Here is a 13,563-nt window from a genome sequence, read left to right on the forward strand (position 1 = left end):
TTAGTAGAAAAAATATTAAACATTCTTTAAATATTAAGATGCTTCATTCATTAACATATGTTCATTATAGTATCTATTCTACAGTGATCATATTCGAATTTGTATGTATTTTTTTAAAAAGAAATTATATTCAAATGTTAGCACCAAGTTAGTTAGACACCCAATCGTGCAACTTACCCATTTAATTAACAGGTAGAAGCCATGATATCAAAAGCTTTGAAAGTTTAATAAAAGTGTGGACCATCTCCCTCTCCTATGCCCCACAACCCAAAATGTAAACATCATTAAGATAATAATAAAAAAAATATATGTGGTCAATTACATGCATCCTTTTCTTTCATTTTATTCACCTCCACCTCTCAACAATTATTTTCACAAAATAAATTATTTCTCTCTTGCATTCTATTTCAATGTGCATATATATATATATATATGCATGATCAAAGACACAATCCACTAAACCTTTTCATATCATATATATAGTTCTTGCATAAGCTGGTGATCAACATCATCAGTGATCACTGATCACAGAGATATGAGAAAGGAGTGTCATCCATTGTTAAGGGGAAGAAAAGGGGATACCAAATACAAACATGGATTTTCTGTTTCTGAGATGGAGTCACTAGCAAGCATATGTGAGGTTGTGCTTCCTCCTTTGCCAATGGATGCTCTCAAGATCAGAAAGGCAGACCAAGCTGATAATGATTCTTGGGATAGTGTGAAGTCCTTCTGGAACATTTCTGCTTCTCGTTATCCAATCCCTCATGAGGTATAATAATAATATAGGATAAAATGTATTTTAAGATTCTTAATTTTACGTTAAAAATTTAAAACTGATCTCAGTTCTTTTATTTTAAAAACCATGATTTTAGTTAATTTTCCTTTTTTTTTATATAATTATTGAATTTTTCTGTAGAATTTATGATATCAGAATGAAGATGAAATTCATCAATTATAAAAATATAAAGATCAAATTTGTTATTTTCAAAAATAAAAAAAAACTAAAATTAATTTTGACCTAAATCACAATTATCCCTCTAATCTAAGCAGTGGTATACTAGTATGGTATATTTATGAACTATGAGCATCAACATAGTGGTTTGATTTGAGATAGATAAGAATTTAAGTTCAATTTTATCATTGTCGGTCTAATGATTGGAGAAGAGATAGATACATAAAAATATAGGTTAAACTTTCTAGTTGTGGTTTTAACCTTTCTTATTGACAAAAGACATATAATTAACAGTTTTTTCTCACTTTTCTCTGGTATTTTTTCCTTCTCTTCTGATCCGCAAGAAATCCCTTTATGCAGAAAGCTGGGATGTAGAAGTGGGAGCACTTGGTTACCATGTGCATATCACAAGTCCTCGCAGTTAGTTGTTAATTTTGTTAATGTGTCAAGGAAAATAATTGCAAAGTCCAAAATAATGATCTTGACCACTTTTAGCAGATTTGGGGATCAGCAATGGAATAGAAAGATTGTTACATAACTGAGATTTTGCATGGCAGGCTGGCAGCTAATTATTACTGGCCCTGTTTGTCCTTTTCATGTACCAGAAAAAGAAGAACCGTTTTCTAATATTTTGGCTCATTTCATGGGAACTTTATGTGACATTCATAAATTTGTGCAAAAAAGGGGGAAGAAATTAGAATTAGTTTGTACCATAATTACTAGTACTATCACTTTTGTAGCCTACTATAACTTAAGGATGAGAATATTTGGCTCATCTTCTGCACTATTAGTGCTTACGATTATTATGTTAATTTTTTTTTAATTGAAATCCATTTCATCTTACTGACAGAAACTGAATCATTTCCCTACACACTTGCCTGCTGCTGCTGCACAGAGAAGAAATTTCATATATTACTATGTTATCTCAGAGACATTAGTATAAGGGTTGAACCATATCCATGGCTTCATTTCTTCAGTGTAATTTGGACTTTTTTATTTTTTATTTTTTTATTTGCAACCAACCACTCGCTGTCTTAATTAATTTATAATGAAGCATTAGAAGTTTAGAGCCAAGTGGCGATACTAGGGGCCAGGATAATTATTATTTAATATAGGTTAGGTCCCACACTTTGAAAATTTCATATAAAATCTATTTATTACATTTTAATGCATGTGCAAATGTGGTAAAAAAAAATAATATTAGATTTTCATATTGGTAGAATTTGTTTATGTGGTGGTATTTTCTTTTAAAACTAATGAAACTAAACTTGAACGATGTAATTGTAATGTTTGTTAAATTAGTTGAATAATCTTTTGTCTAAATTCTTCATATCTCACATATACCATGTTCTATTTTCAATGGCAACAGGTTGCTAAGATATTAACTAAGAGGGGCTTAATAGAAGCAGTATTACTGGTTAGAGTGGTTTTATGGCTGCTGGCAACAAGGTTGGGAACCTTCTTGTTCTGTGGTTTCCTCTGCCTTGGCGAAAAATGGCCCTTTATCAACAACTTCTCAAACATATCTTTGGAGAAAAGAGAAAAGGTCATGCAGAAGTGGCTGAATCATAGGTTCCTCTCACCTATTAGGCTGGCATTTGTTTATATCAAAGTCTTGTGCCTCTATGTTTTTTTCTCTTGGGTAAGTTCAACCTTGGTCCAGAGTTCTCTTATTAATTATTATTATTACTTGACATCTGCACATAATGAATTCATATAAGAAAGATTAAAAGGTTAACATGCTAAAATTTGACAAAAATATATTTTTGGCCACTTTCAGCTTTTGATTTATTTAAATTTAATAAATTTGACTTTGATCTCTTAAAGTGTTTTTTGTTAGATTCTATCATATTTTTATTGTAACCATATTAATTTTGTTTGATTTGTCTTAGGGTCATTACAGTTTTGTCATGTAGCACCAAATTTACCAACAAAGTATGCTAAACTGACAGAAGGACCCATTTAGTCTAATAAAGACACTTTAGAGACCGAAAAACAAAATTTTTAAATTTGAGTCCAAAGTAAAAACCTTTAAAATATACGAGACCAATATAACAGAAAAATAAAATGAGGTATCAAAAGTACATTATAACCTCAAAGATTTTAAAAAAATAGATAGTTTACAGAAAATTTCTTGAAGTTTTTGCAGGTTGATGAAAACGGTGATAACCCAGCATGGAAAGCCATTGGATATGAGGTATCAGATGATGAGAAATTGTCCAATGCCTCCAACACTAGGCCCCTTGAAAAGGGGATTATAGAAACGATGAATGAATCTGACTCAACTCTTGAACAATCTCTTGCTAAGAAAGGCCTCAATGTTACACTGGACTCCAAAAGCAACATCCTCAAAGTCAAATGTGATGCACTAGTTGTTGGTTCTGGATGTGGTGGAGGTGTTGCAGCTGCTGTTCTTGCTAGTGCTGGCCACAAGGTGGTTGTTCTTGAGAAAGGAAACTATTTTGCTCCTCAGGATTATTCATCCCTAGAAGGGCCTTCCTTGGATCAACAATATGAAACCGGAGGGATCCTTGCTTCTGTGGACTCCAGAATACTAATTTTGGCAGGTTCAACAGTTGGTGGAGGCTCTGCTATTAATTGGTCAGCCTGCATTAGAACCCCACACAAGGTCCTAAAAGAGTGGTCTGAGAACCAAAAGCTTCCCTTCTTTTCCAGCCAAGAATACCTTTCTGCAATGGACACAGTGTGTGAAAGGATTGGTGTCACAGAAAACTGCACACAAGAGGGGTTCCAAAACCAAGTGCTCAGAAAAGGGTGTCAAAATCTTGGCCTAAAAGTTGACTGTGTGCCAAGAAACTCTTCAGGGAACCACTACTGTGGCTCATGTGGTTATGGTTGTCCAAAAGGAGAGAAACAAGGGACTCAAGCCACATGGCTTGTGGATGCAGTTGACCAAGGTGCAGTAATAATAACAGGATGCAAAGCTGAGAGGCTCTTGTTGGAAAGTAACAAGAATGGGAATGGAAGCAAAAAGAAGAAATGCTTGGGAGTGTTGGCAAAAGCCTTAAACAGCAAAGTCACAATGAAGCTACAAATTGAGGCCAAACTGACAATTTCTTCTGGTGGGGCACTTTTGACACCCCCTTTGCTTATCTCTAGTGGACTAAAGAATAAGAACATTGGTAGGAACCTTCATCTCCACCCTGTCCTAATGACATGGGGATACTTCCCAGAATCAAACTCAGAACTCAAGGGCAAAGTCTATGAGGGGGGTATAATCACATCAGTCCACAAAGTCCCATCAAATGACTCCAAATCAGACTCAAGAGCCATAATTGAAACCCCTTTGCTAGGACCAGCATCCTTTGCCTCACTGTGCCCTTGGGAGTCAGGGCTAGACTTTAAACAAAGAATGCTGAATTACCCTAGAACAGCACATTTCATCACAATAATAAGAGACAAGGCCAGTGGACAGGTAACTTCAGAGGGAAGAATCAGCTACAAGATAAATGAAACTGACAGAGAGAATCTGAGGGCTGGCTTGCAACAAGCACTGAGGATTCTGATAGCTGCAGGAGCAGCTGAAGTAGGTACTCACAGAAGTGATGGTCAGAGACTTAGGTGTAATGGAATTGGTGAAAACGAAGTGCAAGAGTTTTTGGACAGTGTGTGTCCAGTGGACGGGGCACTTTCACCAGGTGAACATTGGAACCTATATTGTTCAGCACACCAAATGGGGAGCTGCAGAATGGGGGTGAGTGAAAAAGAAGGTGCAGTTGATGAAAATGGAGAGACATGGGAGGCTCAAGGCTTGTTTGTTTGTGATGCTAGTGTGCTTCCAACTGCAGTTGGTGTCAACCCCATGATCACAGTCCAATCAACTGCATACTGCATATCTAATAGAATAGTTGACTATCTGAGAAAGGGTCAAATCTCAGAAGTTCGTTGATTTTTCACCTTCATTGGAAGCACATGCAGTTCGAGTTTGGTTATCAAATTACACCTATTTTACTATGATGTTGTGTATCAAATGGAACTTTCATTTTCTTGAATCTTTGTGATTTATTTGGGATGCTGGTGTGTTTGTACATCACTTTTCTTTACATGCCTGTAACTCTCTGTAAGGTTTGACGTGGCTGTGCATGGATCCTTCAAAGAAACCAATGCATCTGCATGGTTTTAATGCGAATATGACATGTGTAATTGTATTTTCCCGTTTATATTTTATGATAAAGAGAAATGTAATTTATACCATAATTAAAGAGAGGAAAATATATTATATTTGTATTTTTTCTTTCGTGAGGAGCTTCTTCAATCCATTAGATTAAAAAGGAAAAAAGTAATGTTTAAAAGAAAATATCCGAGGAATACAGATTAATATTTGATTGTTAACTTTAAAATATTGTGTAAATTATATTTATGAATTAAAAAAATTTAATATAATTTACAATAATACAACTATAATTGGCACAATAGATTTTCGCACATGATAAACAAAAATTAAACAGATTTTTTCTTAAATAAAGTGTCTCCATAATATATGAATACAGAGTATTTAGCCGGTATACCAACTCATCAAGTCAAATAAGAGATTTATATGATAGAGAGAAATAAATACACATAATGTTATGCTAAAAAAACTTATTACATAAATATTATTATGCAAATAACACGATTTTATGACAATGATTAAATGAATAATTTATTTATATAGATAAGGATTAGAATACTTTAATTCGTTCTCTAGTTTTGTTCTTAAATTGCGAATTTGCTATCCTATATTAATTATCTAGTTCTCTAGGTATCTTACTTATCAATTTAAACCAGATCTAAGATAGCTATATTAATTATCGAGTTCTCTAGGCATCTATTCTTGTCAATTTAATATACCAAATATAAGATGGCAAGCTTGAGAATAAATAATAATATAATAAATGCTCAAATAAATGCTAGGAAACCGTTAGCCATAAGGCACGTCTTATGCCTTGCGTTTTGGTACCCAAACTAAAAGAAATACGGTGCTCATGATTGTCATCCAACATTATTAATTAAATATAGGTCACACAACAACCACAAAAAAAAAGTTAATTAGTAGATCATCCACACAATATTTCATTTTGAAATATTTTTTTGAAATTATTACAAATAATTATATGCTTAAAATTAAAAGTCACGTTTTCAATTAAAAAAGTCATGTCACCACTTGTGTATTTAAATCTTAATCATTTATAATAAGATTTAATGTACAATATTTTTTTTCTCATTCTCATATTAGAGTATGATTTAATGGTCAAGTTTTAAGACAATTTTTTTTATTTGAGTAACGCCAATACGTAAAAATAATTTAAAATATGTTTACTTATAATTCAAATTATATAAATAACTATTTTAAATATATATATATATATATGTATATATGTATTTGGTGTAATGTAAGATTTTTTGATATTAATAAGTTAATGAAACACAAACCAACTAATTAAATTATTCAATGAATATAGGTCTTGGGGCGAAGTACTGTGTGGTTCTAAGTTCTTCAGGTTTTCTCACTTTTTTTATGAAAGCCTTTAGGGGTCCCCCGATCATACAATATAATTAGACGTTGTTATTGTTGGGAAAGCCTTTAGGCGAAGTACTGTGTGGTTCTAAGTTCTAAATTATTTGTTCCCTCAATCATTTTATTTCATCAATTTGATCTTTCTGTTAGCAAAATGTTAAACCTGATGCAACATAATGTAGTAGTTTTAGTCCAAATGTCCAATAGAGATTAATGGTGTTATTTCTTAGGATATGTAGCATGATACAAAAAATCAACATATTGTTACCCTTAATTGAATAGAAATAACTATATTACATCATTTGTAAATGTTGGAAATTAAATTCAACCTTTTAATAAAAGAGTAATTTAATTTTTTTTAAAATGGATTTAATTTAATGTCAGAAACCGTATACAGTGGTGACTGGTGAGTTATAATGCTATAAAATATTACTTATGAGTTAGTTTTAAATTTTATATATCTTTAAATAGTTCTTATCACCAATATATATAACGTGCATTTATACATATCACCATGCACATAATGATCATTGTTATGACATATATGTGAATTGGGCATTCTTCTTATACCGTACATATTAAGTAGATTGATAAATAATTTGTGGGACTTATGTAGTATTTGATTGGAGTATGTGCATTTTATTGGACTTTATATGTGTTGATTGTTTTCTAGGTATACCAATGTTTAAGGGTTTAAGGTAATTGCCGCCCACAGTCCTTTTTTTTTTAACATAAAACTTTATATTAAGATAAAACATAATTCATGTAAGACTAAAGTCCAATTATCATCATTTTTATAATTTTTAATAAAATTATAAATCACCTATAATATTTTCATCACAAAATTTCATGAAAAAATAATATATATATATATATATATATATATATATTCAATTCAATTCGATCTCAAATCCAACCTAACTAATAATAACGAAACAAATGTATCACTCAACACTGTCGTTCATAGCCTGTGTAGTTTGATGATGAGTAATGCTTTTTCACTTAACTATAAATTTTTCGGTTTCTTGGCTTAAGGAGACCAATATTTCGTTATCACAGCATGTGGATGATATATACTCTATTGGTTGATTGGCAATTAATAATGAAAAATTTATGAGCTCTGAAGACTATTCCTCGTAGATTTAAACCATGTTTGGGTCAAAAATAAATTTCAGTAAAAATACTTTATTTGGTATATTAATGTAGAGTACTTTTTTCTTGGTGGTATTTATGGCATTCTAGTACTATACTGGTCACCTAATTTTAAGTGTCTTGGATTGTTAATCCAAGGAAGGTGGTCATTATAGAACACCAATTATAGAGTCAATGAAGTGTCGGTTGGCAATATAGAAAGGAAAGAAATTGTCACTTAATGGTTGCATTGGTTTTGATAAATTTTTTATCATCCATCCGATATATCTTTATATTAATTTTTTTTAAAATATCAAAAGAAAGTCTTGAATATCTTAAAAAGTTTGTTAATAAAATAGTGGTTTGGTGGATATGTCATTTTTAAAAATTTGAAAAAGTTATAGGTACTTACAAATTAATTTAAGTTTTCATGGTAATAATAACTTAGTTAAAATATATAATACATTTTGTAATTAGTTTAAGAAGGTTGTTCTATATCGGTTAAACTTATAATTTATGGGAAAAAAATGTCATTTTATATTAATTTTTTAGAATGTAGATTATGAGTCTAATTCAACCTACAAAATTGAATTTTAAGATAAGAATCATCTTATATGTATTAATATTATTTTTAGTCAATATGAAATTTAAATTTTTTTCAATACACTTCTAACCTCAACATTATTAAGTTTAGTGTGTATATAAATGTGGATATTTTTTAATTATATAAGATAGGTAGAACTTGAGTTTTTTTTTTTTAATAAATTCCTTTGCAACCAATGTAGAAACACTATAAAAAAAATTAATTATGTATTATTGTGTATCGGTTATTTAATAACCCATGTAAAATCTAATTTTTATATTAGATATAAATTTATCTTTCAATAAATTTATAATTAAGTTTCACTTTAAATATAATCAACATGCTTAATATTTAAATAAACACACAATTTTAATATATTATAACATATTTGATATAATACAATAATAAATACTACTATTTATTATATTTAAATAAGTCAAAATATTAGACATGGTAGAGTTCTTAAAGTAAGGTTTTTTGAACTAAATAATTTTCTATAAAATTCTTAGCATGATGAATTTTTTAAAAAGACATGTTTTAAATTGGGCTAGTGTAAGTTAACCTAGCTATATGTGTCTTTTTACCTGTTTTATCTTTTTTCATTCTAATAATATATTATTTATTTACTTATGTAACATGTGGAATTTTATGCATTTAATGAATTTCATAAAAAGGCATATTTTGAACTAGGCTAATGTAAGTTAAGCTATATATTATTTACTTTTTATTAGTTATTTCTTTTATAGAATTAGGTCTTTTAGTGTTGTCTTTGTTTTAGTAGCCTAACATTGGTGTTCTAATTCTACAAAGGGAATAACTAGTAAAAAAGGAAACAATACTAAATTCATTCATTTTCTTCATATCATCAACCACATCATAAGGTTACCTTATATAACCAATATCTACTAACCTAATTGAATAATAACCCTATAAATATCATCATTTTAGGGAATGAAAATAAAAACTATATAATATTAAATAATATTTGTAAGACTAACCTATAAAAACTCTTAACCATCTTATTATTGCCATTAGGTTGAATGAGAACCTTGTGTTCAAGGTTCTAAAAACAAGTATGTGGCATAATGGTAATTTTAGATGGTTGGAATTCGTTTGTAAGAGTGGTAGTCTCAATGGATAGTGTGCTTTGGAAGATGATAAAATAACTGGTGTTAAATTTTGAAAAAGTGTGATAATGCATGGTGTTTGTGACAATAAAGTAATGGGTGGGTATTTTGCTTTTGGGGAAAAAAAGTAATTGGAATTGAAATTTGTAAAATGGTGGTTGGATGTGAGGGAAAAATCTAGGTGTCAGGTGAATTTCATTAGGCATGGCTGATGCAGATTGTGTGATAGTGGGAAAGAGGTAATTTAACAGATGATGATATTGTCGAAAAGGGAGTGAAAGCTAACTAGTGGGTGTGCATCCCAACCTATACTATGCCAAATGTGTTGGATCTCCCTCGAGGTGATGGACATCTTGTTGGAGTGTAGCACTACTGTGGTCTTATTCATGAATTTTTCAATTTTTTGTTGAGATCGTCTCTTCCCTATCCATAGAAACTTTATCCGCTACAAGTGTTTTGTTCATGTTGTTAACTTTGCCTTATCCTTGAGGAATCCATAGATGTCTCTATGGTTGGGGATTAGTAGTTGGGATAATGAGTGAGGCTTGTATGGTGCAATGTGGGTTTTGGAAAAGTGATATGTTAGTGGATTTTTGGATTATGGGCATGACATTTGAAGGGGCTATAAATGGTGAGTTAATGTTTTGGGTTGGAAACTTAATGACATAATAGGAAAGGGGTAGGGTGGTGTGTGAAGATGTGGGAAAATGAGAAGCGAAAGAAGTTGGTTGTGTGGATAAAAACTCAAGATACTTTTGGAGGTGTGTAATATATTGGTGTTGTTGTCGAGTTACCTATGCCACATAGGGATTTTGTTGGTGTTGGTGTTGTGTTGGTTGTATCAATTGACTATGTTGTTGGGCAAGGTGACCCACTTGCTATTGTGAGGGTAAGACTTGCAACAACAATTGCCCATGTTATTTGTAACATCTCAGTTTTCAACATGATTATTACTATTGTCATTATTTCTATGTGGTATTTGGTCATAATTTGGTGGTTATATTTTACTTCAATTATAGATAATTCACACTCCATTTATGCTTAGAAAGATATGTGTGTTGTTAGATCTAATTAGATAGTTGTGAAATTTTTTTTAAGAATCATTTCTCGCTGGGCTGACTGACTAGTCTCGGTGTCCGAGGCATAACTTGGGCTGTGATGGTCCAAATGATGCAAAATTGGTGTCAATGGAAATCTAAGAGAAAAACGCATAACTTTTGCAGAAATAGCCATTTGCAAAATCGGTCGTTTAGGAGGTCAAAATTGGACTTTTATTAATACAATTGTTTCTCGCTGGGCTGATTGGCAAGCCTCGGTGTTTGGGGTATAACTTGGTCGGTGGTTGTTCAAATGATACAAACTTGGTGGCTATGGAAAGATAAGAGAAAATCCTACAACTTTCATGAAGGAAATATTTTCCGATTCGGCTGTATATAAGGTCCAAATCAGTAGCCAAAGTCGGTGCGGAAAAGAACATGGCACCAACTCCATTAATTCACACCAACTCCATTAATTCATCCCACCAACTTCTATAATTCATTCCACTAATTCATTCCACTTAGTTTTGTCTATCTTTTTCTCCATTATTTTACATTTTTTTAATGTGTTTTGGAGGCTATAAATAGGCCTTCACTTCTCCATTGCAAACCATCCCAAGAAATACTTCTCATCCCTCAATTCTCATTCTCTCTTCTCTTATACTCTCTTGTTTCCCTCTTCTTCTCTTTGAAGACCAAGGGAAATCTAGAGGAGGAGGTTCTGTCCTAGTTTTAGCTCCGGCCCCTATTTTAGACGGAAGGAGTCTTGGGGAGGCAGCTGTGCTATAGTCTCAGTTTCTGCCCGAGTTTCAATTCAGGTTTATCCAAGTAAGGGTGGCATTTATAAAATTAATCTAGTATGCTAAGTAAGGGTAGTACTTATAAGACTTAATCTAATATATATGAGCATGATAGGAGTAGTATAACTTTTAATATGCGATTTTGTTTGTATGAAGGTTGTTATTTATTTAAGTTGATGGTTGTTTTGGATATTTAATTTGGCATGGTTATGGTTATGATTATGTTTATATATATAATTAAGTATGTTATGTGTATGTGGTTTGGAAAAGTAAATAGGACTGAGAGGAGTAAGGTTATGGATGGGAGATCTCTTGGTGAGATCAGGGATATAATCTTTGGAGAAAATATGAAATTTCGGAATCCCATTGTGAGGATTTCCAATTTGGAACTTTTCCAAGGATTATATAGTAAACCACTTCAGATGTTAGGTGGATTCTGAAGTACTCCTCTAAGTATCTATTTGCTACCGGTATGGGTCTGGGTCGAGTCATACCGATGGATGAGGTGACCCCACCAGGGTTACGTGACGACGTAATCCAACTGTATACTTTCCATGAGAGGTTAGGCGTGAGACATGGGTTGCTGACATGTTTCACCGTATCAACACTTGGTTTGGATAGGTGTTGAGGCCAACATTTGGTTTGGATGTGTTGGTTACATCATGGATTATACGGTGGTGTGACTTTGCTTTGGATGTGGATTATGTATATATATATGGTATGAATTGTATACTTTGGTTATGGATTTCTTTAATTAATATGTATGCATTGGCATGGATGTGTATACATTATATTGGTTGGTTTGAATAAATAATTGTTAAATGATATTTATACTATGGTTGGTTTTATACGTGCTAACCCTTATGTTTCCATGTGGTGGAACTGTGATGATCTCACTATGTGGGGGAGCAGATCAGGTGTGAAGCCATAGGATAGCAAGGAGTCTTCTGGGTAGCTGCTTTGAGAAGTGGCTAGGCTTAGAGCTTGACCAGCACCTAGGGTGTTTCTGTTAATGGTTAATGTTAATATATTTTGGATGACTGTATGATTTTACTGAGAATGACTAATATACTTATGTTTGCTATTATGAAAACAATTTTTACACTCTAGCGTAGCTGGCTTTTGCTCTATTTTTATTTATTATAAATGCTCTTTTATTTTGGTTGGTTATTGATGTGATGACCTAAGGAGGGTCGTTACAATTTTGGTATCAGAGCTGGTCAAGTCTCTTTAGGATTTGTGGGGAATGGTCTTGTTATGTTTCCGTTGTATGGAAACGAATTTTGAAAGGAACTTCATGAGTAACTCATGAGTTTCTTAATCTTGATTAGGAATTTCTTATGAGTTTCGTGTAAACTCATAAAGTTCTTTGACCTTTTTAGGATGACTGGTAGGGGAAATCATTCTAATTCTTCTTCAAGCATGGATGGGCGGCAAATTGCTCGAGCTATGGAGCTAATTGCTGCTACTATTGGATAATAGAATACTTTATGGTGAGCTTAGGTACCAATAGTATGAATAAAGCCTTGATAATCAACTAGAAATTATTGACACCTTAGATTTAGGTGAGACATTGATTTGGCAAGAGTTTACAATTAATGGAATTTAGGAATCTATAGTAGTAGTGATTGAATCCAAAGAGGTTGTATCTGAGAATTGAAGTTTTGATGGGAGATTGGAACGTTCCTTGAGTGTTAGTGCTTGCATGATAACTTTTATGGTTGAGGTAGTATGTGAATTTTATTTTGTGAGCTGTTTTGGTTTAGGATTGTAATGAAAAGCTTGAATATGAGTTTAAGGTGGAAAGGAGTGAGTTTGGAATGATTAAGGTATGTTAGTACACTAATGCTGTATGATATGGGGATTATTTTTGTTGAAATTTTGTTGTGCCAGTATGAGTATCATATTGATAGAATCTGATTTTGTGGTCTTTATGAGAATTATGGCTTTAGATACTATCTTTCTAATGGAACTGGAATCAGGTAAAAAGCAGGTCTAGAACTCTAGTTATGACTGCTTTGGTGATCAGAAGTCTAGTTGTTAGAGCTGAATATACTTGAAGTGATTGTTGAAATTTTAGTTAGGAAGGTGATCTTTTTGAAATCTTAAGAGTTGTAGCTTATTCATTTAGCTTTCGTTTAAGACAGGTTTGAAATCATTTGGATGAGTATAACTCTATAGATATATACTGTCATGATAGGCATAACAAGGATAAAATAGATTTGGTGATGTTTTGAGGTTTGGTCATTGAAAGGTTGATTAAAATGATATGCTTGGTTCATGGTGATCAATTCATATATGCTTAGGGATAGTATATGTGAAGGAAGTATTCTAATATGAATTGATATGCAAGTATGTGACCTTATGGATCAATTAGTGGATATTTGTGTGTTAATGAAAGGTTTTGATCTTAGG

The 13,563-nt window shown here is 32.2% G+C and overlaps 1 protein-coding gene across 2 annotated transcripts; it reads left to right on the plus strand.

Moving 5' to 3' along the window:
* The first annotated feature begins 334 nt into the window (after window positions 1-334).
* Window positions 335-5,210, plus strand: LOC109817048 (long-chain-alcohol oxidase FAO1). Of its 2 annotated transcripts, none has more exons than XM_020382243.3 (3): window positions 335-769; window positions 2,322-2,594; window positions 3,093-5,210. In XM_020382243.3, exons 1-3 carry the CDS (start codon window positions 536-538, stop codon window positions 4,860-4,862), a joined length of 2,277 nt encoding a protein of 758 aa, XP_020237832.1. In that variant the 5' UTR covers window positions 335-535; the 3' UTR covers window positions 4,863-5,210. The 2 variants fall into 2 exon arrangements, with proteins under 2 accessions (XP_020237832.1, XP_020237833.1); XM_020382244.3 differs by having other exon boundaries at window positions 338-769; window positions 3,102-5,210.
* The last annotated feature ends 8,353 nt before the right edge of the window (window positions 5,211-13,563 follow it).

Source organism: Cajanus cajan, chromosome 8 (assembly GCF_000230855.2).
Source record: "Cajanus cajan strain Asha chromosome 8, NIPB_CcT2T_4, whole genome shotgun sequence".
NCBI classification, from domain to species: Eukaryota; Viridiplantae; Streptophyta; class Magnoliopsida; order Fabales; family Fabaceae; genus Cajanus; species Cajanus cajan.

Bases quoted from the DNA above. Each gene is read 5' to 3' on its own strand.
- LOC109817048 (XM_020382243.3), top strand. From the start codon at position 536: ATGAGAAAGGAGTGTCATCCATTGTTAAGGGGAAGAAAAGGGGATACC. The intron at 770-2,321 runs GTATAATAATAA...CAATGGCAACAG, and splicing joins GTTATCCAATCCCTCATGAG to GTTGCTAAGATATTAACTAA. The intron at 2,595-3,092 runs GTAAGTTCAACC...AATTTCTTGAAG, and splicing joins TCTATGTTTTTTTCTCTTGG to TTTTTGCAGGTTGATGAAAA.